Raw genomic sequence first — 24798 nt, forward strand, 5'->3', positions numbered from 1 at the left:
CAATTGCTACCAACAAGGGTTGCAACCCCTCAAAAGCAAAATAAAGTGTTTCAACCAATAACCGATGAGATGCGTTTAGGAGAGTTTTAATTGCACAGGAGGGAGGGGGAGGGAGTAGCGAGCTAGCTCTCTGTTTTGTTTGAACATCAACAGAAGTGACGTATCCCCGCTATCGCTGATACAACCTTTAACATGTCAAGACACAGCAGCTGCAGAAAAATATCACCCAGATATCATATCCCATCCCTTATTAACAAATACAACACAGCAGTGCCGTCTCTAAAACCCATTAGCAAAACTGGCAGACTACTGTACCCTGCCTTTCTCACATAGCAAAACATTGTATTAAACCACCAGATTACAGATGTGCAAAATACTCTTAGCTTTGTGTGATATGAACATCACTGTTGTCACATTAAAAATTAATACACATTTTTTTCTGACCACGTCTTTACTTTCTTGCTGGTTGTTTGTTAGTTCCTCCCTTAAAGCTACAAATCGAACTGGAGTCATCTGAGACATGGGTTGCAGGTAAAGAGTACTCAGTGAAGTGCATGGCTACTGATGCTAAACCTGCAGCAGAAATTACTCTGTTCAAAGGTAAGTTATCTTGGTAACACCAGCAATCCCAATTAAGGACTTCGTTTGAAGCCATAACTCAATATTGTGATTAGAAAGTGCAACTGCGTGACATGTGACATTTGAAATATAACAGATGACACAGATATAACTTTTTATCTTGATGCATGTCAACGCTTCCATCCATTGGGGGCATGTTTCTATATCTCTGAGTATAACTTGTTCACTTCTGCATCACAGGAAAATAGAAGTTTAGAAGTTTGCATTGTCTCTGAAGTCCTAGGTTATTTAATGTGGTGTTCATATGTGATAATAAACAATGCGAATCAATATTGAGTCACTTTATGCTACACAAATAATGATTCCTAAATGCTATATTTGGACAGGTTGTAGGCCTATTACGCAATAGGCTATCCAACGAAAATGACTATAATTAAGTAGACATGTGATGTAAGAAACTTGTGGATAGCTGGGATTTTTGCTGCAACCAGTGTGAATTTGCAGCTTGTTAAACCTAGGCTGCATTTGCAGGCAGACGAATTGAAGCCAACGCAAGTTAAACTTACCGATAGAAGCGCACATCCCTCGGGTATTGAGGTTCGAGCAGGCATTTCAGGAGTCTGCAACTGTTGTTGGATATTTGGCTTTTGCCTCGACTGGAAGCCTGGCCATTTAAATCAAATGCATAGCTTAATCATGTCAATGTTGCAAGAAAGCAAACTAAATAAATCATTGACATTTGTTTCGTTTTAAATCACTTGGGGAGACATACAGTAGGTTACATGATCCAGACGTTGCATTGTCATGGACTACAGGTAGGAACTAAGTCTGTGCGTTTTAAAATAGTTTTCATACAGAACACAATGAGTAGGCTAATAATTGGATATAGGTCATTGCTATGCATCTGCTAAAATGGTCATAGTCAGTTACCTTGTCAACCCACACATAAGGCAAATAATATCCTGATATGACAACATTTACTTTTTTCTTTTATTTACCACAAAAACCGATATGATACAGCCTAACCATGTAGGCATTAAGTCAAGTATCAGTAGCTTAATTCAAGTAGGTAGTTATTTTATTTGTCGTCTTCCAGAAATGCAAACCAACGTGGACGCACGAGGACGCTCGTGCCCAACACTAAACTCGTGCATGAGCTGTCATCTACCAATCAGCATGTAAAAACTGGTACCGGAAGTTGCAACCATGAAACGCCATGTTTTCAAAAATGTCGGCGGCCAAATGCCATGCAAAGTGGCTGAAGCTAACCCTTCAAATCCTGACCCCCTGTGCGCACCAGACTGCACCAGACTGTGATTGACAGTCAGATCTCACACAGCCCTGCTCTGATTAGACCAGAAGAACCGGGAGCTGTGGATATTTGCAAAACAAATAACAGGCTCTAGGTGGAGGTAGAAGTGCGTTTTTTTTTTTCTAAAACCGGCTGATTTATGTTGTTCTGTCGGAGCATTGTGTCGGTTTCAGTGAGTATGATCAAAAACATCTTGCCAACTGCAGCTTTAACAGAATATATTATAATAAAAACAGAACAAATATGGTGTGAGTGTATGTGCAGGATGAATAGTATGAAGAGCAGTCGAATATGGCTATCTTTAATTGCAATTAAAGTATGTAAATTCATAAATAAATAGAACACTATGGGTGGGATAGGGTAGTATAATTGTCCAGCGGGGTGGGGGTCTGTTGAGGGGCAAAAGTCTGAACAATGTCCGCCACCTTGTTGTCCCTGGCAAGGTTGCCATGGTCGTGGACACTTCAACAGGCACAGGCAAGGAGGCACTGGGCTGGGGGGGCTTACTTGGTTGGTTATCATCGGGATGCAGAGCTAGAGTTCAGTAGGGTGACAGCCGCAGGAAAAAAGCTTCCTCTGAACCTGCTAGTTCTTGTGGGAAGAGACCTGTAACGCCTTCCGGCGGGGAGATGAGTGAACACTATGTGGTTGGGGTGAGAACAGTCTTTGATGATGCTGTGCGCCTTACACAAGCATCTCTTGCCCTGGATGGCCTCGATGGAGGGGAGTGAGGAACCGGTGATGCATTGGGCAGTGTTCACCACCCTCTGCAGTATTTTCCGGTCAGAGGCAGAGCAGTTGCCATACCATACTGTGACACAGTTGGTGAGGATGCTCTCGATGGTGCAGCGGTAGAAGTTCACCAGGATCTGGGAAGACAGGTGGACCTTTTTTAGTCTCCTCAGGAAGAAGAGATGCTGGTGAGCCTCCTTGATCAGGATAGAGGTGTTGAGGGTCCAAGAGAGGTCCTCAGAGATATGGACACCCAGAAACGTGATGTAACGCTCCACCTCAGTCCCGTTGATGAGAATGGGGGTGTGTGTGCTAGCTTTGGTTTTCTTGGTGTTGTTGTCATTGCACCACGATGTTAGGTGCTGGACTTCCTCCCTGTAGTCCATCTCAAAATTGTTGCTGATGAGACCAATCACCGTAGTGTCGTCTGCAAACTTGACAATGGTGTTAGAGCCGTGTACAGGTGTAGGTAGGTGAGGAGGGAGTAAAGGAGAGGGCTCAGCACACATCCCTGTGATACGCTGGTGTTCGGGGTAATGGTTGAGGTGGTGTGGTCATCTAACCTAACAGACTGAGGTCTGTTAGATAGGAAGTCCAGAATCCAGTTACAGAGGGAGGTATTGATGCCCAGTTCACTGTGTTTGGTGATCATTTTGGATGGGATGATACTGAACTGAAGTCAATGAACAGCATTCTCACATCAAAGTCAAAGTCAAAGTCAGCTTTATTGTCAATTTCTTCACATGTTCCAGACATACAAAGAGATCGAAATTACGTTTCTCACTATCCCACGGTGGAGACAAGACATATTTTACCAATTTTAAGTCCACAGACAAACATAACATTCAAGTAAACAAAAAAGTAAGTAAATAAGTAAATAAGAGGGCACATATAATGAAAAAATAAGAGCAGCAAAATTTGGTTGAAATTGTGCATAGACAGTCAATAAAATAAAATACTAGTGCAAAGTCAGGCCAATAAGAGGCTGAGGTAGTTCTGTTTGACCTAAGTAAGAAATAAAGTGGCATAGTGGTGCAAGTTATGTAAGAGCAGCAGAAGTGTTGTGTTTTCAGGACAACAGCAACAAGTTGCAAAGTGTACAAGTGGAGTGGTGCAGGCGGCCATTGTGGGTCCAATGTCCAGGATGTTATGTAGCTGAGGGTGGAGGGGGGAGAGGAGGGAGAGAGTTCAGCATCCTAACAGCTTGGTGTATGAAGCTGTTGGTGAGTCTGGTAGTGCGGGAGCGCAGGCTTCTGTACCTCTTCCCAGAGGGCAGTAGATCAAACAGATTGTGAGCGGGGTGACTTGCATCACTCACAATTTTGGTCGCCTTGCGGGTGAGGTGGGTGGTGTAAATGTCCTTCAGGGAGGGGAGTGAAGCACCAATAATCCTTCCAGCTGTGTTCACTATGCGCTGCAGGGCTTTCCTGTTGTATTCAGTGCAGCTTCCGCCCCACACAGCGATACAGCTGGAGAGGATGCTCTCAATGGTGCCTCGGTAGAATGTGGTCATGATGGCTGGTGGAGCACTTGCTCGCCTGAGTTTCCGCAGGAAGTACAGGCGGCGCTGAGCTCTCTTCACCAGTGATGCTGTGTTGGTGGTCCAGGAGAGGTCTTCACTGATGTGCACCCCCAGGAATTTGGTGCTGCTCGCTCTCTCCACCACAGCACCGTCGATGGTCAGTGGCAGGTGTTGGGTGTGACCTCTCCGGAAGTCAACAACAATCTCTTTGGTCTTGCTGACGTTCAGCAGGAGGTTGTTGTCCCTGCACCACGTGGTCAGATGGTCGACCTCCAACCTGTATTGAGTCTCGTCGCCCTTGGTGATGAGACCCACCAGAGTTGTGTCGTCAGCAAATTTCACTATGTGATTGTTGCTGTAGGTTGCAGTGCAGTCATGCGTCAGCAGGGTGAAGAGCAGCGGACTGAGCACGCAGCCTTGGGGGGGCCCCTGTGCTCAGTGTGATGCTGCTTGAGGTATTGTTGCCAACACGTACTACTTGAGGCCTCTGACAGAGGAAGTCCAGTAGCCAGTTGCAGAGGTAGGTACTGAGTCCCAGTTTGTCAAGTTTGCAGATGAGTTGTTGTGGTATTATGGTGTTGAATGCAGAACTGAAGTCTATAAACAGCAATCTCGCATATGAGTCTCTTTTTTCCAGGTGGGTGAGGGCTGGGTGGAGGGCAGAGCAGATTGCATCCTCTGTAGACCGTTTGGCTCGGTATGCAAACTGGAAGGGGTCCAGGGTGGGGGGGAGAATGGATTTGATATGTGACATGACAAGCCGCTCAAAGCACTTCATGATGATGGGTGTCAGTGCCACAGGGCGGTAGTCATTGAAGCAGGATGGAGCAGTTTTCTTCGGCACAGGTATGATGGTGGCAGCTTTGAAACAAGATGGGACGATGGCTTGCTTCAGGGAACTGTTAAAGATGTCTGTGAAGACATCCTTAAGCTCCCCTGCGCAGTCCTTCAGCGCACGACCAGGGATGTTGTCTGGACCTGTTGCCTTACGGGTGTTGATAGCAGCAAGTGTCCTCTTCACGCTGTCGGCAGAGAGGCACAGGGGCTGCTCATGTAGAGGGGGATGGGTCTTCTGTGGGCAGGTGCTGTTTTGTGCTTCAAAGCGAGCAAAGAAGCGGTTCAGGTTGTTGAGCAGAGGGATGTTGCTCTCGCAGCTCTGTGGCGCGGGCTTGTAGTCCGTGAGGGCCTGAATGCCCTGCCATAGGCTTTGTGCGTTCCTGCTGTCTTTGAAGTGGTTGGTTATCTTGTGAGTGTATTCCTTTTTTGCTTCCTTGATGCCACGGGACAGGTTGGCTCTCGCTGTTCTCATGCCAGCTTCATCCCCAGCTCTGTAGGCTTTGTCTCTGGCCCTCAGCAGCCTGAGGACATCCCCTGTCAGCCATGGCTTCCAGTTAGCCCGAGTGATGATATCTTTTGTGTGGGTCACATCATCAATGCACTTGGTGATGTAAGAGGTTACAGTGTCTGTATACTCCTCTATGTCTGTCTGGTTGTTGTAAGTGGCTGCCTGCTTAAACATTTCCCAGTCTGTTGTGTCAAAGCAGTCTTGAAGAGCATCGGAGGCTCCCTCAGGCCACACTTTTACCTGCTTACGAACCGGTTTGTTCACTTTTACCCTTTGTCTGTATGCGGGCATTAGCATAACAGTGATATGGTCTGAAAGTCCAATGTGGGGGAGGGGGGTGGCTTTGTATGCTCCTTTGTGTGTAGTGTAGACCAGGTCCAGGATGTTATCTCCTCTTGTTGGAAAATCAACATGCTGGTGTAGCTTTGGAAGTACAGTTTTAAGGTTAGCATGGTTAAAATCTCCAGTGAAGATGGTGAAACCGTCTGGGTGTGCCGTCTGTTGTTCACTGACAGCCTGGTACAGTTCACATACACATGGGACTGGGTAGAGTGAAGTGCCGTAGATATGGCATCCTCTGTGCTCCTGTTCTAATGGTAGGCAAATTGGAAGGGGTCCAGTGAGGGTGGTAAGCAGGTCTTGAGGTGGGCCAGGACCAGCCTCTCGAAGCATTTCATGATGATAGGGGTGAGTGCAACTGGAAGGAAGCCATTAAGGCTTGTTGCAGTGGACTGGCACGATGGTTTTAAAGCATGCGGGGACAGCTGCCTGGGCTAGTGATAGATTAAATATGTCAGTCCAAACTTCAGTCAACTGCATTGCACAGGCCCTGAGGTCCAGAGATACCATCAGGACCAGCAGCCTTACGTTCATTAGTCCTACGTCCTGCTCAGGGCCACACACACATCGGTGGTGGAGAGTGTGAGGGGCTTGTGATCTGCAGAGACCACAGCCTTGATAGCCACCTCCTTGTTGTCCCTATCAAAGCGGCCATAGAAATGGTTCAGCTCATCAGGCAAGGAGGTGGGGTTAGTAGTTTTGTAATCTGTGATACCTTGCCACATGTGTCGGGGGTGAAGTGATCCTCAATCCTTAGCTTGTGGTTGTGCTTGGCCTTTTCGATGCCCCCCGGAGGGAAGTGCACCAGACTAATAGTGGTTCTTTTGGAAACAATTGTAGATGGCATCTACGGTTATCATAACTATCTGAAATATGTGGGATGTCTAACACTTTACTCAGTAGACACTTCATGTAGTTTAATTTGTAAGCTATGTGTATCTCACCCAGTCCACAATTTTCCAATAACAATCCAATGCATTTTTATTTTAACAATCCAATAAATTATTTTTAAAGTGTTGTTTTTATCATTATCAAAAGTTGACAAAGTGAGTTGGTGTTGCCTTGACATAATTATAGGCCTAAATGATATAATGGTCTTATTGTCTATCTCTGATTTAGATGGAATACAACTTACAGACCTTGACATAGACACCATGCCTGGCTCAGAGGATAAGCTCATGAACACTGAAGCAGAAGTGAGGTATGTGAGTTTGGAGATGGTTAGAGCAGAAACTGAACTGTTTTATTAGCTGCTTTCAGATACAGTACATCCTCCGCACTATATGCGGATCTTTGTCAAACAGATGTCCGACCCTTCTGGTGATTCAAATATGATGCTTACACATGCGGACATTATGCAGTCATATATGTGAACGACAACACACCTGAACTCGCGGGCGAGTGCAGAAAAATCCACTTTTCTCGGGATACAATTTTTTGTCTAGTAATTTGAATGTTGCATTCGAAAGGGGAGGCAAAAAAATACACACTGCTGAGTACTATATTTTTTAAATGAACATATTAGTTCTAAAAAGACCCAACCTGTAAGAAATTGAAAGGACATAAGTACTCGTTGATTCAACTTTCGACCTATAATCCATATTGAACTTGCAAAAACTACAATAAAATCTGCAATTTTTCAACGACAATCAGGTGAAAGAGACAAATTTAGCCGTCTAGCTCCATAGACCCCCATTAATTTGACACTTGCCTGCGATCACCCTCAATGGAACTCTGGTGGAACTGCAACCAAATTCGGTACAATGGGGCTTAATAGGAAGTGAACAGGCTCTCTGTAGATGGGTTTGTGGTATATATAGTATAAGTATATATACTTTTTTGATCCCGTGAGGGAAATTTGGTCTCTGCATTTAACCCAATCGGTGAATTAGTGAAACACACTCAGCACAAAGTGAACACACAGTGAGGTGAAGCACACACTAATCCCGGCGCAGTGAGCTGCCTGCTTCAACGGCGGCGCTCGGGGAGCAGTGAGGGGTTAGGTGCCTTGCTCAAGGGCACTTCAGCCGCGGCCCACCGGTCGGGGCTCGAACCGGCAACCCTCCGGTTACAAGTCCAGAGTGCTAACCGGTAGAAAGGATAACGATTATTGACATAGCAAATTATATAGGCAAAAGTACATCACATTATTCTTGGGAAAATATAGACCTAAACATAGATAATATGAAGATATTAAAAACAAAATAAGTAGGATCAATAAGTAAGAAAAAAGAATACCCATCAATAATTAGGTGAAATTTAATCAGCATTACAGTGACTTCATACACCTAAATAACCCTTTTGAAACAGTAATTAAGGCAGTAATAGCAGTAATAACCTACACCAAGGGTCTCCAACCTTCTTGGGAATGAGGGCTACCTGAAGGACCCAAAATCATATGGAGGGCTACTCATTTGAAACAATCAGACTTTCACCCCTCTTTGCGAGGGCAATCTTCCTAAATATGTTATTTTTATATTTAAATGATCAATATTATGTAGGCCTATACGCCTACATGTATTAAGCAACTCTATTTTAATCTGATTCTTCAATACTTCAATATCAATATGCATTACTATCAACATTTTTGTTCAGTTGGTTAATTTCAAAGTTTGCATGGGGAATCTAATCTCATTTAAAAAAAAAAAAAAAAAAATGCAACCTTTTTGTGCAATGAACAATTTAGGTTACAATGTAGAGAAAAGGCCCCATGAGCTGAAGCAACTGTTTTTCAGTCCTTGAACAATCATGCACAAACCCTATGGCACGAACACAGAATAGCCACAGAACTTAACTTTCACAAATATATGCTTGGCTACACCAGATGAGCAAGCTTTATTATTTTACTGTCTATGTGTGCGAGCAGCGTGTATGCGCTTCACTTCCGTTCTTGTTTAAAGAATGAATGGGGAAGGAATTAGGAAAGCTAAAATTTAACCCAGCTACAATTTGTAATGTATTACCAATATCAAGTTAATGTTACAAATGTATGGGGTACTTTCCATAAGATCCTCTCTCAATGCAAATCAAACCAGCTATTAGGCTAACTGAAATAAAACCATGCCAATCTCTTGGTATGATAAAGGGTATGTGATCCATGAAATAACTGGCCTTTAAAAATAAACATATGCCTGCCTCTTTGGGAATTTATTCAATATCAATAAATCAATAAATTGTAGCAAGGCAGACTAACAGGCAAATAAAATGCCAAACAAAGGTGTACAGAGCTAGTAAAAATTCAGAAAGCAACAAGCATACATTGCCTGTACAGTAGGGGTGTAACCGTACACAGAAGTCACGGTTTGGTTCATACCTCGGTTCGGACATCACGATTCGGTACGAGTTCGGTACAATGGAGGGAAAAGCAAAACAAAAATGCTAAAGCAATTTTTTTATTGTGCATGTCTCAGGCTGTACTATCACCTAGTGTCAAAGTCTCTCCCCTGAGCTATCTGCAACAGCCTGAAGTGTGAGATGTAAACAGTACAATACATGGATTTCAATGCAACGTCACGAAAACATGCGTGCGCAACTAAGGTGCAGAAAGCACCATAGAACAGCATAGAGCAGTGCTCTTCATGAAAAGAATACAATAAGTTCTTTTTCAAATATTCACTCGGTATCTCACATATGGGAATGCGCTCAGCGCGTGCCCAATCACAGAAGCTCCAATGACACCACGTCTGCCCAAGCCAGACTAATGGCGTGCGCCGTGCTGGGGCCACGCCCCCGATATATATCTACACGCGCACGTCCATCTTGCCTCATTCTGCTTCTTTTCTCGCGAGCAATCGGTTGCTTCCCGCGTGGTTTCCCGCCGTCGTGGTACCATGGAGGAGAAGAAGGAATCCCGCAATTGCCCATCGGGCTGCGGTTTCCTTATATCGGCTCGGGATACCCATCCCTACTGCATCGCTTGCCTATGTGCAAGCTAGCTTGAATTCTCCGGAAGGGTGCAAGGATTTCCACTCGCTGTCCGCGAAGGCGCTGCGAATGCGCCTTAAGGTGGCTGCCTCAACCGGCTCCGACCCGAACCTCATGGAGGTGTCGGCCGTGGAAGCTTCCCAGCAACCGCAGGCCAAGGCGTCATGGGCTGAATCGGTGGAAGAGGACGACCCCCTCTCCCCCGACATCACCCTTCGGGAGCTGTTTCCCATCGTATGTGCCGGTGAGGTGACAGAGGAAGGTGACGAAGAGGGCGATGATGATAGCGTCTCCGAGCTACTCACCGCCTCAGCCCTTCTGGGAGGCTCAGATGAGGAGGACAACGTCCTCCCCCTCACTCAGCGCCCACGCTTAGCGAACTCTGGGTCCGGCGGTGGTGACACCGGTAAAGTCCCAGAGGTCGACACCCTGGAGGTCTGCCGATGAGCAGCGGCGCAACTGTGCCAGCCCCACAGGGCGAACTGGGCCTGCAACGGGATCTGTATGATGGAAAGCGGCTCCCTCTCCGGCAAGCGCAGAAGAAAGCCACACTCCCGACCGTCCCCTCATGGCTCAAAGTCCTCAAGGACCAGAGGGTGACCCCCTTCTTCACGAATGTTTCGGCCAGATCTTTCCACGGGAATGATGTGGAGCGAATGGAGGAGGACGGATTATACAACCCGCCTGCGTCAGTGGCGTACCACCTCAACCCAAAGCAGCGGGGCGTTCTGACCACATCGAAGCCCAACCTCCCAGGGAGAATGGAGTGGTTCACTGCCGCTATCCATCAGAATTCCTACCGGCTGCAGCCCAGGGTGCGAGGGCACTCAATGTCTCTACGCTCCCCGCCGCATACCAAGTGGAACTGCTGGAGGAACTGGGGTCGCGGCTCATGAAGGGTGATGCTACGCCTGAGCTCTTCGAGGAGATTGTGGTGGTCAACGACCTCATCTTGCGCTCGGTGCGCGGAGGTGTTCAGGGCTGTGGTCGTGTCATGGCACTGTCAGTCACTGGAGAAAGGGGTTTATGGCTGAACCTCTCCAGCCTGTCCGAGAAAGACAAGGCGGAGCTCATGGACGCCACAGTGGACCCCAAAGGCCTCTTTGGCGAAGCAGTGGGTCAAATGCAGAAACGGTCGGAGGATAAAAAGAAGGAGGGAGAAGCCTTCAACCTGGCACGCAAGTTTGTACCGCAGCCTCGTCAGGTGAATCGCTTCCCAGCGGCTCAGACTAATAGGCCGGCCGCTATGGGCTTCCGCAGGCCGAAACCTCAGCCTAGGCAGCAGGAGGCACCGCGCCCTGGCCCCAGTCATGCAGGAGCGAAGCCTTGGGGCAAGCAATCCTTTGCAGCAGCGGCGGCTGCTACAGCGAAGGAACCCCAGCCCCCGGCCGCCGAAGGGAAACTGACATTTCTTTGGCTTCGGAGGAGGAGGGCTGTTCACCTCTTCCCCTCAAACGAGGGAGGGAAGACCGCTCAACAATGTTTGTAAATGTTTGTTTACATGCTTGTGTAACAGAGGCACATGTTCAGGTGCCTCGCATATTGTACTCTCCCCAGCTCAAGTTCAGTCTGGGAGAGGGAAAAGAATTGTTGTTGTTGAGTGGCAAAAGCACTGTACTCCCCACGTACACCCTCCCTGTTCACGAAATAAAAATAAAGCATCCCACACACAAGTTTCAAAACGAAACTCCGTCGGGAATAGCTCTCGGCTCAGAGAGTCAAGCCCGAGGCTCGCCACTGCGCGCATGTGCAGTGAACCCTTGGGTCTTGCAGACTGTCGCCAGGGGATACAGACTCCAGTTTGCTCGGAAACCACCTCCCTTCAACGGCATTCGCCAATCAGTGGCGAGAGTGGGTACGGAACACGTTTTAGAGCAAGAAATTGTGTCACTGTAACGCAAAGGAGTGGTCAGAGTCGTTCCACCCGACCAAAGCACTCAGGGGTTTTTCTCCCGATACTTTCTGATTCCCAAAAAAGACGGCCGGCTACGGCCTATTTTGGATTTAAGGGGATTGAATAGTTATCTCAGAAAATACAAATTCAAAATGTTAACACAAAACGTTCTGTCACGTTCAATACGGAAGAATGATTGGTTCACGTCAATCGACTTGACCGAGGCCTACTGGCATCGGAGTATTTATCCACCACACAGGAAATTTCTCAGATTTGCTTTTCAGAACGTGTGTTACGAGTATCAGGTTCTACCATTTGGGTTAGCCCTCAGTCCGAGAACATTCTGCCTTTGCGTGGAAGCAGCATTAGCTCCACTCAGATTAAAGGGGATAAGAATTTTGACTTATATAGACGACTGGCTGATACTAAGTCACTCTCACTCAAAAGCCGTGCGAGATACGGCGACGGTAGTACAGCACATAACCACGTTGGGTTTCACCATAAACCAAGCGAAAAGCAACCTAATCCCTTCACGTCAAACAACCTTTCTGGGCCTCAGGCTGAATTTGGTGGCAATGACTGCAATGCTGTCAACAGACCGGATTGCCTCCTTCCAGCAATGTCTAACACATTTCACGTTGGGGGCACGGGTGTCGTTCAGACAGTGTTTACACCTTCAAGGTCTGATAGCATTGGCGATACACGTATTGCCACTGGGGCTACTCAGAATGAGAGCGTTTCAGCGCTGGATGGGCACTTTGCAATTGAACCCAAAACGCGATTTGCACAGACGCGCAGTGATCACACAGGAATGTGTGGAGACATTGTGTCACTGGTTAGATCCCCAGTTCATTGCACAGGGGACCCCGATAGGGGCAGTGTCAATAAGGAAGGTGATATCGACGGATGCCAGCCTCCGAGGATAGGGGGCGACCCACGAAGGGCGGACAGTGAATGGGATATGGCCCAGGAGTCTGCACGGGGCCCATATAAATTATTTAGAGTTGATGACAGTGTTGCTAGCACTGAAACATTTTCTCCCAGCCCTCAAGGGGCATCATGTGTTAGTCAGATCAGACAATACAACGACAGTGTATTGTAACATCAATCGCCAGGGTGGGACGCGCTCAGTACACCTACACAGATTGGCAGAGAGGTTGTGGATGTGGGGCAGCAGCCACTTTCTGTCTGTTCGTGCAACACATGTGCCGGTGGGACAGCACCCATTGGTGTGTCGTTTTTTGAAGGGAGCCCGTCGGCTACGACCGGTTGCGAGGACGCTGGTGCCGTCCTGGGACCTGGGAGTGGTGCTGGAAGCTCCATCTCAGAGTCCGTTTGAACCAATTGAGTCTGTGGACATGATAATTTTGTCATTAAAAACAGCGCTGTTGTTGGCGTTGGCGTCCGCTAAGCGGGTGAGTGATCTGCATGCACTGTCAGTAAATGCAGCATGCATGCAGTTTTCGCTGAGTGACGATAAGGTATTTTTGCGGCCGAACCCAGCATTTGTGCCAAAGTGTGGGGTGAATTGTGAAACTTTGGAGTTAGCAGCATTAAGCTCAGCTGAGGCATCTTCGGCTGAGAATAGAAGGTTGCGAGCACTGTGTCCGGTGCGGGTACTCCGGGTATATGTGGAGAAGACTAGGCCGTGGCGTAAGGCGGACCAGCTCTTTGTGTCATGGGCATCATCACATAGAGGGTTACCTATATCTACTCAGCGCCTCTCACATTGGATTGTGGACGCTATATGATTGGCTTATGTAAGGAGTGGCTTGCAGTCTCCGGTGGCGGTTCGTGCGCACTCTACCAGGGGCATGGCTACATCTTGGGCTTTATTCAAGGGTGTATCATTGCAGGAGATTATGGCAGCTGCCTCTTGGGCTTCCCCAGACACTTTTGTGAGATTTTACAGACTTGATGTGACTAGGCCTTACCTGGCACAGTCTGTTTTAACTGTGAATCCGGTTCTAGGATCTAACTAGCCGGGGGAAAAAAAAAAAAGGGATAGGATGCACACTCTAGGAGTGGTGGACCTAGGTGACCTTGTGGGACCTTGCGGAGCGCATTCCCATATGTGAGATACCTCACTCATATTCTCAAAGAACCGGGGTTACGAAAGTAACCTTAAGTTTTTGTGCTGAAACCTGCACCAGTTCGAAATCACGATGGTTAGAGAATGTTCAATATGTTCAATATCCCTAACGGAATGCATGTTAGAGAATGTTCAATATGTTCAATATCCCGGAATGCATGTCTTCGCCAAAAACACCAAAAAACGATGTTATATAGGCTAAATATGCAAATAAACGACAAACTCTGAAATAAAGTCTGAAATGAGATGTTATCATCATTGAGACAACAGGGCTATACAAAAAATCTGATTGTAGCTTACAGCAGCCGACTATTAGGTTAAGTTTATAACGTTGTGGCCAGTCACCAAGCATCTCCTGCCCCACAGCTGCACGCGCATCTAGTTTTGTTGGTAAACGGGAAACCTGTGTATAAGTACCCAGACTCCATCTGTAACTTGTAAACAAAATAAGACAATCGGCTATAAAACTGAAAATAGGCCTACCGCATCTCTTATTTCTGAAAGTGCAAATTACATAGAATAATGATTTTTTAAAAATCCACTTAAGCAAGATCTACAACATCCGTGTTTAATTGTATATGGAAGGGTCTACAATTTGCATCAATATTTTTCAGTGTGTGTACAGTAATAATCTACTAACTGTGAAAATATCACACTATTTTGCCTTCTTTTAAAAAAACAAAATTGTTCCTTTTATTTCATAAACAGACTACGACCAGAAGTCACGTGACTTTACCCTTCGACGTTAACTTGCCATAGCATGGTTTGTTTATTAACCTGGTTGCGTTGACACTTTTTCTTTTACTGTCCATGCACTTAACACTGCCAGCTCCTCATGTGAGAAGTACAAGTTACCCTAACATAAAGGTAATTACCACGCGATTTACATAGCTTTCTGTCATTACAAAATAATTTTAAGCCATAGGTTTGGCTTTGGCTCTATTTGTATGTGTATCCAAAGTAGAGTGCGGTTCGGGCCGCAAATTTCTGTCCGAACCCGGCCCGCATCCGACAGAGTTGTGTCCGAACCCGACCCGAACCAGACAGGGATTTTCATTATTATGTCCGAAACCTACCCGAGCCCGACACAGATGATGCCTCAGTTATTCCCATGCTAGTGATTAAACGTTCACGTGTGTGGATAGCATGTCTTTTTAGCCCATAAATGGAACAAATGGAATTGTCTCCTACAGAATCAGATGAGCGTGCACCCACGCAGGTCACACACAGCGCTAGGGGTGGGCGATATCGTCTGCGATAATATCGTGATTGTTGTTTTAACGATGTGCAAATTTACATGATCGAGTATTTAAATTACTTATGGGGGAAAAACACTCGAAATCACGCACTGAAGACTCATACATTCCCAGGAGGTAGGCTATGCGGGAGAAGTGCAGCAGAGCAAGTGTCACGTGATCACTAGTGGGTCACAACGTTGTCCCACGCAGCCTAATGTTTATTTTGTGCAGTGAGAGTAGCCTACTTGGGATTTTATGCGGCTACTTCTGTTCAAGTAGCATTGATGAGACAGTCACATTTTTTCCTACACGGTATTATGTGGAGAGAAAACATTAGCCTTTGAGTATTTTAATAGTCAGTTGTAAACAAATAACTATTCTCATGTAACTCTTTTGTAAATGGATTGAAGTTCGCTCTAAATAGCTACGTTTACCGATTATGCTAACCGTTAGCATCTCTATGGGATTTCTCATATACATTAGCCATAAGCTAACGCATTAGTTTCTATTCTGTAACTTGGAATGCTAGCCTACGTGATTTGCTCTAAAACAAAACATAGAAGGAAATAACTGAGATGAAAGCTACTCTGTTGGTCTGCTCTTAGTTTTACAGTGAATCCTATGTAAAGGTTTGAAAGGAACTTCAGCTTCAGACTTTCTCTTGGGAAACTGTTAGGCCTATTCATCTTCTCTAATGTAGCTGGCTAGACCATGTCATTGCCACACACAGAATTGGAAATGTGTCATAGAGTGACAATGCATTGGTTGATTTGGTAAAAAAGTCACAGGTTAGGTTATTGGTTATTATTGTAATGATGCTATTCATAAATAATGAGCTGTAAAGTAACTCAGACTTTAACAAAAACATTTTTTTAAAGGATATCGACTAATTATCGTTATCGTCAAAATCATAAAAAATATTGAAATATTATTTTTTGTCCATATCGCCCATCCCTACACAGCGCACATTAACACAAGAAGCCCAAGCAAGCATAGCCTATTGAAATAGAATTCTAGTCTTACCATTGACGAAAAGTCTTGAAATGAACTGCAACAGTCTTTGAAACTACAGTGCCTCTGTCACTGATCCATATGCAGCATCGACGTTAATTGGGGCAACTCGAGAAAATCCTCATCCAGTTGAACGAGACGACCTTAGGGACTGTACGATATTTAGCGGGGGGGGGAGAGGGCCGGTCGCCAGACGATCGGGTTAAAAATGCTCTGCCTGGCCCTCCCCCCGGGTCAATTTTTTTTTCCAGGGGCCTCCCCCCGGCTCAAAAAAAATTCTCCTAGGCCCTCTCCACTACGTGAATCAAATAAAACTGGTCGAAAAATTACGTTTACAAGGTTAAAACGGCCAGCATGTCATAAGCACACATACACACACGGGTAGGCTACACACCAGTGTTGCGCGGGTTTGGTCACAAGCTGCCCGCGGTCGCCCGATATTTTAATTAACCCGACCGCAACTCGGACTGCGAATATTAATTAGGACAAAATTATACCCGACCCGCGATCCGACCCGCTTATTTACAAAATGTGTGCTTTTGGTTATAGCCTGCATGCAGTGTGACAGTAGTCCATTTCTGTAAAACATACTAATTTATTTGCGAAACTTTATGCAGTAGAACTACACGCAGTAGGCATGCAGGACATAATGTTTGCGCAGGAGAGAATAAGAATAAGAGCGCAAGCACCAAGGATTAGAACACTAGGATAAGATTTGGCCATGGACATTCATCTTTCTTTCGAAAACAGAAATGGTGAGGCAAGGTAGGCAAGAGAGATTATTATTTTAACTCGCGTCTTCAGCTTCTTTGCTGTTGACTTTACTGTATTGATGCTTTACTGTATTGATGCTAGCCTTCTCGTGATATTTTAAGTAGGCCTATTTGTAGAAAATATATATCTAATTAATTTTAACTGACCCGCCCGCAAATGACCCGAATATCATTAAAATATTTTGTTTATGACTCATAACCGCGGGTGACCTGCAAGCTTACGAGGGGGGTTGTGGGAGATTCAGGTCGGGTTGCGACTTTTTGGACTCGCCCACTCTGTCAAAGAGACGTGAATTATGTTTTGGCCTACAAACCTTTTAACCTGTTGAGGAGTACGATCACAAATATGTGATTAGAACGTTTTTGAAAAAAAAGTGCTATACCATGACGCAACAATTACCCTCAGGGACTTTTCTGCCATTAATCAATTTTAAGAACACTGAAACTATAGAATGTTCGTGTAGAATTCTAGAAGGAACCAGGAAAATAATTCACTCTCTGCGGAACGGCATTGTCTTAAAGGTGCCATGTGTAAGAATTGAGGTAAAAATATCCAAAACATGAGCTACACGCATCAAAAGAATGAGAAGAAATAAGGGCGATGATGTCATTAAAAAAATTACAAGGTATAGTGCTGCAGAGATATACACCTGAATTAGCATGCTAAATTACTAGCCACAGCCCGACAGGTGTCATAATACCAGTTTCGGCCATGGGAGGCGGTATGCGGGCAACATAACCGCCAGCCAAACTGCAATACACGTGTCTCGATTGTTACTCTAGGGTAGACCAACTCACTTTCTGGAGGTATACTGCCCCCATCTTTTATGGAATGTGGAGTATGAATTGATTTTTTGGCAGACATTACACATGGCACCTTTAAAGAATTCACTCCTCAACAGGTTAAAATATCATGGATCAGGAAAAAACAATTTTCCTCGGCCCTCCCCCCAGGCCAAAAAATGTCTCCTGGGCCTTCCCCTAAGGCTTAAAAAATGATCTTAGGCCCTCCCCCCCCCTGGTAAATATCGTACAGTCCCTTATAGCCTACCGGTAGCCTATGTCTTTACCACAGTATGCAACGCAAATAATCTTAAAATCTCCTGATAGGCTAAAAACTTTTTTTTAACGTCACCCAAGACATGCCGCCTGAAATGCACATGCGTTGTCATGGCTACATAGCCTAAACAAATCTTGCACACAGCAAGAAAGTTGTTAGGTCTTTTTTTACATTTTACTTTATTCTCAAAAAACAAACATCTGCATCATGTAAAGCAGACCTGTTGGTTACCCAACATAATAAGCAATTTTAAATGTAAAGCTTCCAATGCATATCGCCCCCATGTGTCCGAACCCAAACCGAACCCGACTATAATTTCTAAATATTTGTCCGAACCTTGGGTAGCCTCACTCTAATCCACTCTAATCCAAAGGCTGGTGAAGCGCAGGGGAATTTTTTTTTTTTTTTCTCATTTCAGTGATTGGTAGCCTACATCATCTGGGTGATGGCATCGAATATGTGTAGCATGTTCGATATATTTCCACTCACATACCCAACAACTATTGAACAACGCCGACACACAGTTTTGTCTTATCCACCACTCTCTCGCCTGTACTACTGTAACTGAAGTTCTCAAACTTGCGATTTTAAAGAGACCAGCGGGTCCTCTAACTCTTATGGGTCGCCACCACTCGCTTAGTGCTGCTATCTCTGACTGACTGACTCGACCGACGACCTGACAAAAAAATAACATAGGCGCCAATCAGAGCTAAGGCGAGGCTACAGATTAGCGTTAGGTGTCGCTAAAGAACTCTCGTAACTCTCATGAACCGTGACGCCCATACCGTTTCGGTTCAATACGAATTCATGTACCGTTACACCCCTACTGTATGGTAATTTTCAGGTCTCTTAAAGAGTTTTCATCAATTATTTTCACCAACTGAACTTTGTCAACTACACAGACACACAAATACATTTGTAGCCATACACTAACACAATTTCAACCCTTGGTGTAGCATAAATGTAGTACAAAATGAGTTATTAAGTTTCTATAACAATGAGTATTTTGAAATACTTTCGGAATTGAATGAATGAAAAAGAATACTACAAGCTTTGTTATGTTGTGCTTCCACAATTATTCTTTCTAGAGTCAAGGCAGAAGGTGCAGATCATGGAGGACAGTTGGTGTGCCAGGCAATGAATTCTGCACTAACTGCTGCCATGAGTGATACGAAGTTGATGACAATCTACTGTAAGTTCTTTTCAATTCACACAGCCCTAATTTATTTAAAGATTACATGTCTAACCTTTTTAACATGGCAGTATTTTACCTATAAAGTAAGTTATCTTGCACCCCCAGGACACACTCACAAAACCCCACACAGAATCAAGGGCCTCTTCTGTAAACTTCTCAGGCTATATATAATTGCATAGCTTTTTCAAGGTTTATGGTTCTAGCCTTATATCTAAATACTGGCCCAACAATGATCAAACAATGGGGCCCATGTTGATAAATACTGGAGCTCTCCTTTAAGCAGCATGACATAAGAGTGGAATTTGCCCAAAGGCATTAGGGGTGGAATGGTACATGTATCCGTATTGAACCGAAACGGTATGGGTGTCACGGTTCGGTGCATGAATTTACACAGAGAATACAAGGTATAAAAATAAATAAAACTTGCGCGCAAATTAATTAATGCAATGAGGAACTACTGTTAGATAGCCTGCGAGAGTTCTTTAGGGACATCTAATCTGTCAGAGAATGCTGTGAAGCTCTAGGTAGCCAAGGTCCGCCTATGTAGGTTACAGTTTTTTGTCAGGTTGACGGTCGAGTGAGTCAGTCAGAGATAGCACTAAGGATGGGTATGGTGAGTGGTGGCTGTACAGCAATGCAAGGGTCCACAGGAACGTTTCTATTCAAACTTTTTTGGTCAACTCTCCAGTACAAGGTAGCATGTGTGCCGTTAGGAGGTGAATGGCTCACCTTCCGCTGTCCCCTTCCGATATGGCGCGGGAATCGTGGCAAAAACCTTCCGTCCATCTGATCAACCAACCGATTGACAAACCAAACGTCATTTACTTTACTTACATGTATCAGAATAATTGTCTTTTTATAAGCAGTCTACATATACCTACATGAACTTACACGTATCCAACATATGCCCAGAATTGGTGCAACATGTACTTATTCTTTTGGAACATGATGGATACATGTACTGTAGGCTTGTGTTGGAACATGAATACATGTAGGAATACTGTACAATGTTGAAACTTCATTAAATGAACATTAATTAGCCTATTTGTGTCGTTAGTAGTGACAAGCTATTGCTATTGTTGCTTAAAACTATTATGCCTAATAACCATCTACAAAACAGGACTATAACCAAATATCTGCGAGATATCAGAAATGCCATAGGCTGGCCTTACCACATTTTCTCTTTTTTACATCAACACGTTTTGGAAGCATATGAGCCCACTTCAAATCATGTCCAAATATGTGATTATGTATCCTAACCTATAGGCCAAGTTTAACAACGTTTTCTGGACAAATGTATCCCTCGGATTGCAATTGCATGTTCGATATATTTCCACTCACATACCCAACAACTGTTGTCTTATCCACCACTCTCTCGCCTGTACTACTGTAACTGAAGTTCTCAAACTTGCGATCTTAAAGAGACCAGCGGGTCCTCTAACTCTTATGGGTCGCCACCACTCACTTAGTGCTGCTATCTCTGACTGACTGACTCGACCGACGACCTGACAAAAAAATAACATAGGCGCCAATCAGAGCTTCAGAGCTAAGGCGAGGCTACAGATTAGCGTTAGGTGTCGCTAAAGAACTCTCGTAACTCTCATGAACCGTGACGCCCGTACCGTTTCGGTTCAATAAGAATACATGTACCGTTACACCCCTACTGTATGGTAATTTTCAGGTCTCTTAAAGAGTTTTCATCAATTATTTTCATCAATTATTTTTGTCAACTACACAGACACACAAATACATTTGTAGCACACAAATGTTACATTTGTAACACAATTTCAACCCTTGGTGTAGCATAAATGTAGTACAATGAACAAAATGAGTTATTAAGTTTCTATAAGAACGAGTATTTTGAAATACTTTCTGAATTGAATGAATGAAAAAGAATACTATAAGCATTGTTATGTTGTTGTCATCTTGAATAGATTTTGCTATGCTGTACTGTAAAAGTAGGCCTACAGCCATTTCTTAGAGTTGCTTGAGATTAACATAGCCTAAATACTGTAATGTTGCCACTAATAAAGATACGTTTATTAAGTACCGTAAAACTCCAAATAATAGCCCGGGCTTTTATTTTCCCAAATCGCCAAACTGCACCGGCTATTATTAGAGACAGGCGTCTATATGAGACAGGCCTTTAATTCCCTTTACACAAAACTTTTCCTCTGCAAAGATGGAAAATATTATTGAATTAATTATTTCAAACACACTGAATGTCTACCTATATGACTAGGCTATCTGATAACAATTACGGATCATCATTCATTTAGTGTTGAGATGTTGTTCATTGAGTGAGATACAGTAAGATCCAAATAGCGGGGATAGCCTAACACAGGGATGTCAAAGTCAAATACATTAGAGGGCCAAAAAACCAAATTTGCTACAAGCCGAGGGCCGGACTGGTTCAATGTTTATTAAAACATATTAAAATGACTGCACGTAACCTATTGAACCAAGACCAGTCAAGGCATACTTTGGGGTCATAGGGCCCACCTACATGAACCCACCCCCTCCTCCCACCCCCCATCAAATTGTAATATCATCACAATTATTATTATTTTTATACTATATTGCTATACATGCACTTCAAAACAGTCAATGTTTAAAGTGCTAAGATTGTTCAAAAAAGTTTGTGAAAACATGCACATCAGAGTACTGCTTTACTAATGTAAAATATAATTAGGCCTACTATAGTTTCATTGTTTTTGCATTGTTGCATGATGCTTTTGGCTGACTTTAATACTTAATGCCAAACAGTGTTTTATATAGTCTGTGCTCATGGAAGTTGCTTAAATCCACGTCGTTCTATTAAATGTCGTTTCATAATTAAATAGCTTTCCAATAGGTTGAAGCTTAGCTTTGCTACCAACGTGCACACGCATGCATTGAATAAACGCTCATACCACGACTTAATTCTATGCTCTATGTTTGATGACACCAAATTTCCTAATAATTGCAGAAATGTGTGTTTTCTTTTTTTCTTCGCGGCTCCTTGATCAATTGCGCAGCAAATTATCAGACGATGGCCCGGGAATAATTTCACTCTGCAGACCATTGTCCACATTGCGGTCCGCGGCCCATAGTTTGACAAATGGTGACCTGCATGCTGCCATATTAAGGCATTTTTACGGTGTGTTTTAGCCGGGTTTTCGCGTGGAAGGCTCTGCAGAAATCTGGCACCCTATTCAACGAAGTTAAACTGAGAGAGCGTGCTGTTCACAGACACCAGAATGAACGAGTTCACAGTAACGTTCATCAGGCAGTAATACAGTACGTTCAGTTCACGTTCGCTCCAAATATGAACGAGTTCATGAACTTTCGTTCAATGAACGCGTTCAGGCACAACACTGGGAAGGGGGGTAGCTGAAAGTTGACATCTGCCCTGACTGAATACTGATGATTAATGAAGCCGAGGCCCACTTGCGGCGCCGCAGTGAGTTCGTGGGCTACCGTTGCATTGTGGGAAATGGAGTATTGGTGCGTGCAAAACAGCAGCCGGCGGCTGTGGCCTGCGGGCCGGTTCTAATACTAATCAAATATCATCCCGGGGGCCGTAGATAATTCATTTGCGGGCCGGATCCGGCTGCGGGCCTTGACTTTGACATGTCTGGCCTAACAGATGAAACACGTTTTAATTAAACGTAATCTACAAAGAGATCGTATCACACTGAAAGCTCATATTTTGTCATTAGCAAATAGCCTATATCGGTCCTTTGTATACAGTTGCATTATCAGCCCTGACCAAAACCGTTCAGGAATTATTTATGCAAAAGTGGAACGTGCTTAATGTTTCATTCTCCCTCCTTTTCGGCGGAATGAAACAGCATGAGAGAGCATGAACCATACTGTTTGTCCCGTTTTGTAATTGCCAAATTTGGCAACAGTCTACATTCAAATCATAGCCTACTTCCAGGCGCACGGGAACATATTTTTGACTGTATAACAAAATAATCATGGATGTCCGACGATTTCTCCCCCAGCATATGATTCGAATTTAGACAGCTAAATACGCCATTTCACTGCCGTGTATGAGTAGGTCTAAGAGTGAGAAGTTTTATAATGCCCTGCGGCAGCCACATTCCACTGCAACTATGCGCAGCACTTGCCACTCCGACTCTTCAATAAAAACTGTGCGCGCACACACCAGTCCCATAGAAGCGCACTTGACTTTACATCATTAACCTATTTCAGTAGGTTATATAGCCAGAGAATGTCCGTAGACGGGCTCTGATATAGCCTAGTCTAAGGTAAATTCCTTTTCTGACTTCTTTCTCTTTATCGCCATGGCATTTAGAATAAAGAATAACGTTCGCGAACCGTTCTGGTTTTGTTGCCAGCCTAAAAACAAGCTTACCATCGGCCCATCCGCAAATTAACACAAGGGATGAATTGAACTATGACTAAGTCGGACATATAGGCATAGTTCATATTGGAAAAAAAGTTATACAATTTGGAATTCTAGCTTCTCCCCACCGCAGTCTTTTAATGCCATCTAATCATAACGTGCGCAGTCTGCGCCTTAAGCCCAAATCACACCCAAGATTCGCAACGAGATGAGCAGCAACTTGATGCAACATTCTAAAACCTTGCAACTGTGACCAGACATGTGAATGCTTTGCGACGGCTTGTAACGACGTGCAATATCTAATTCACACTGCTGTAACCTCCTTTCTGTAACGGTTTCGTGTCATTGCGAATCTTTAAACAGACGATCTGACGGGTTTTAGAACATTAAATACAACCCGAAACTAAAAAACAGACCAGGCCTCTACTGGAGACCGGCCTTTAACCCAAACCTCTAGCCACGGCAGGCGTTTAAAAGAGACAGGCGTCTCTTAGGGACTCGGCGATTATTTGAAGTTTTACGGTAGGCTAACAAATGAAAAGTGTTTTGAGCTGAAATGGCATGGAGGCTAGACTATTTGTTGTGGACCGCCTGGACCTTTGGGCAAAACATCAGCAGACAGAGAAGCCCTCAGTGTCTAGCAATGCAGACTGCTCAGGGGAACCTGCTTATCCAACTGTGGGTCGCCAGTCGAACTGACAGGCTTATCATAAATTCACACTTATTTCAATTTGGCTATGGACCCTTTCAACAATAAAAACATAAAAAATGCTTGAACGTTCTTTTTGGTTCCCAATCTACTTCCTCTGCATTAAGATAACATATGGAATGTTAAAACGGAAGCCTTGTGGGGCCAACTATGATGCTGATAATGGAACTCTCTTGAAAGGGTCTATTCACCATATTCACACGGCGGCCATCTTTCTATGACGTCATGCTCAGGGTGGGAATCCTCTGGGGAAGTCCAAACATAATAGCTCAAAAACTGTCAGCTGTCCGGTGTTTGTGATTAGCCCAATTACGTATGGCAAGATGGTCCAAAAACGTAACCTATCTACCAGCCTTGACATGCCAAGAAATCGAAACATGGACAGATGAACAGGTCAGCACCTCTAAATGAATTAAGAAAAAAGGATACAGCAACTGGATTGAACGTTATATCCACGATGTTAAAGGTAAGACGATATGGCTAACTGCTAACTTAATACCACTTTATTAACTGGGTTGCACCGATAAACCTGTATTAAGGCACGGCCTTGTCTATCATTTCTGTTCAGAACAACTCAGGCTTGCATTTAAACCAGCCTGGTTTTAGTAGCCATGAGACAGTTTCACGTGGATATAGCCTACTATTGAATTTTGAGCTCTAGGTAACGTAGCTTCTAGTGTTATCGTTAGCCTTAAACTGCCGACAGATTCAAGATGTAA

The 24798-nt window shown here is 44.4% G+C and overlaps 1 protein-coding gene across 1 annotated transcript in view; it reads left to right on the forward strand.

Moving 5' to 3' along the window:
* nphs1 (NPHS1 adhesion molecule, nephrin) overlaps positions 1 to 24798 on the forward strand; it is a 266694-nt gene that overhangs the window by 54437 nt on the left and 187459 nt on the right. Inside the window, exons 4-9 of the mRNA XM_076281324.1 lie at positions 478 to 600; positions 6949 to 7049; positions 9814 to 10188; positions 10293 to 10568; positions 10652 to 11238; positions 18910 to 19013. Of these exons, the coding sequence (XP_076137439.1) occupies positions 478 to 600; positions 6949 to 7049; positions 9814 to 10188; positions 10293 to 10568; positions 10652 to 11238; positions 18910 to 19013 (1566 nt within the window). The remainder of the gene's footprint in view (positions 1 to 477; positions 601 to 6948; positions 7050 to 9813; positions 10189 to 10292; positions 10569 to 10651; positions 11239 to 18909; positions 19014 to 24798) is intronic.

This window comes from Alosa pseudoharengus, unplaced genomic scaffold (genome assembly GCF_046254945.1).
Source record: "Alosa pseudoharengus isolate Yale_2024_CS ecotype anadromous, Long Island Sound unplaced genomic scaffold, YU_APseudo_1.1 YU_APseudo_1.1_scf_12, whole genome shotgun sequence".
Classification (NCBI taxonomy): Eukaryota; Metazoa; Chordata; class Actinopteri; order Clupeiformes; family Clupeidae; genus Alosa; species Alosa pseudoharengus.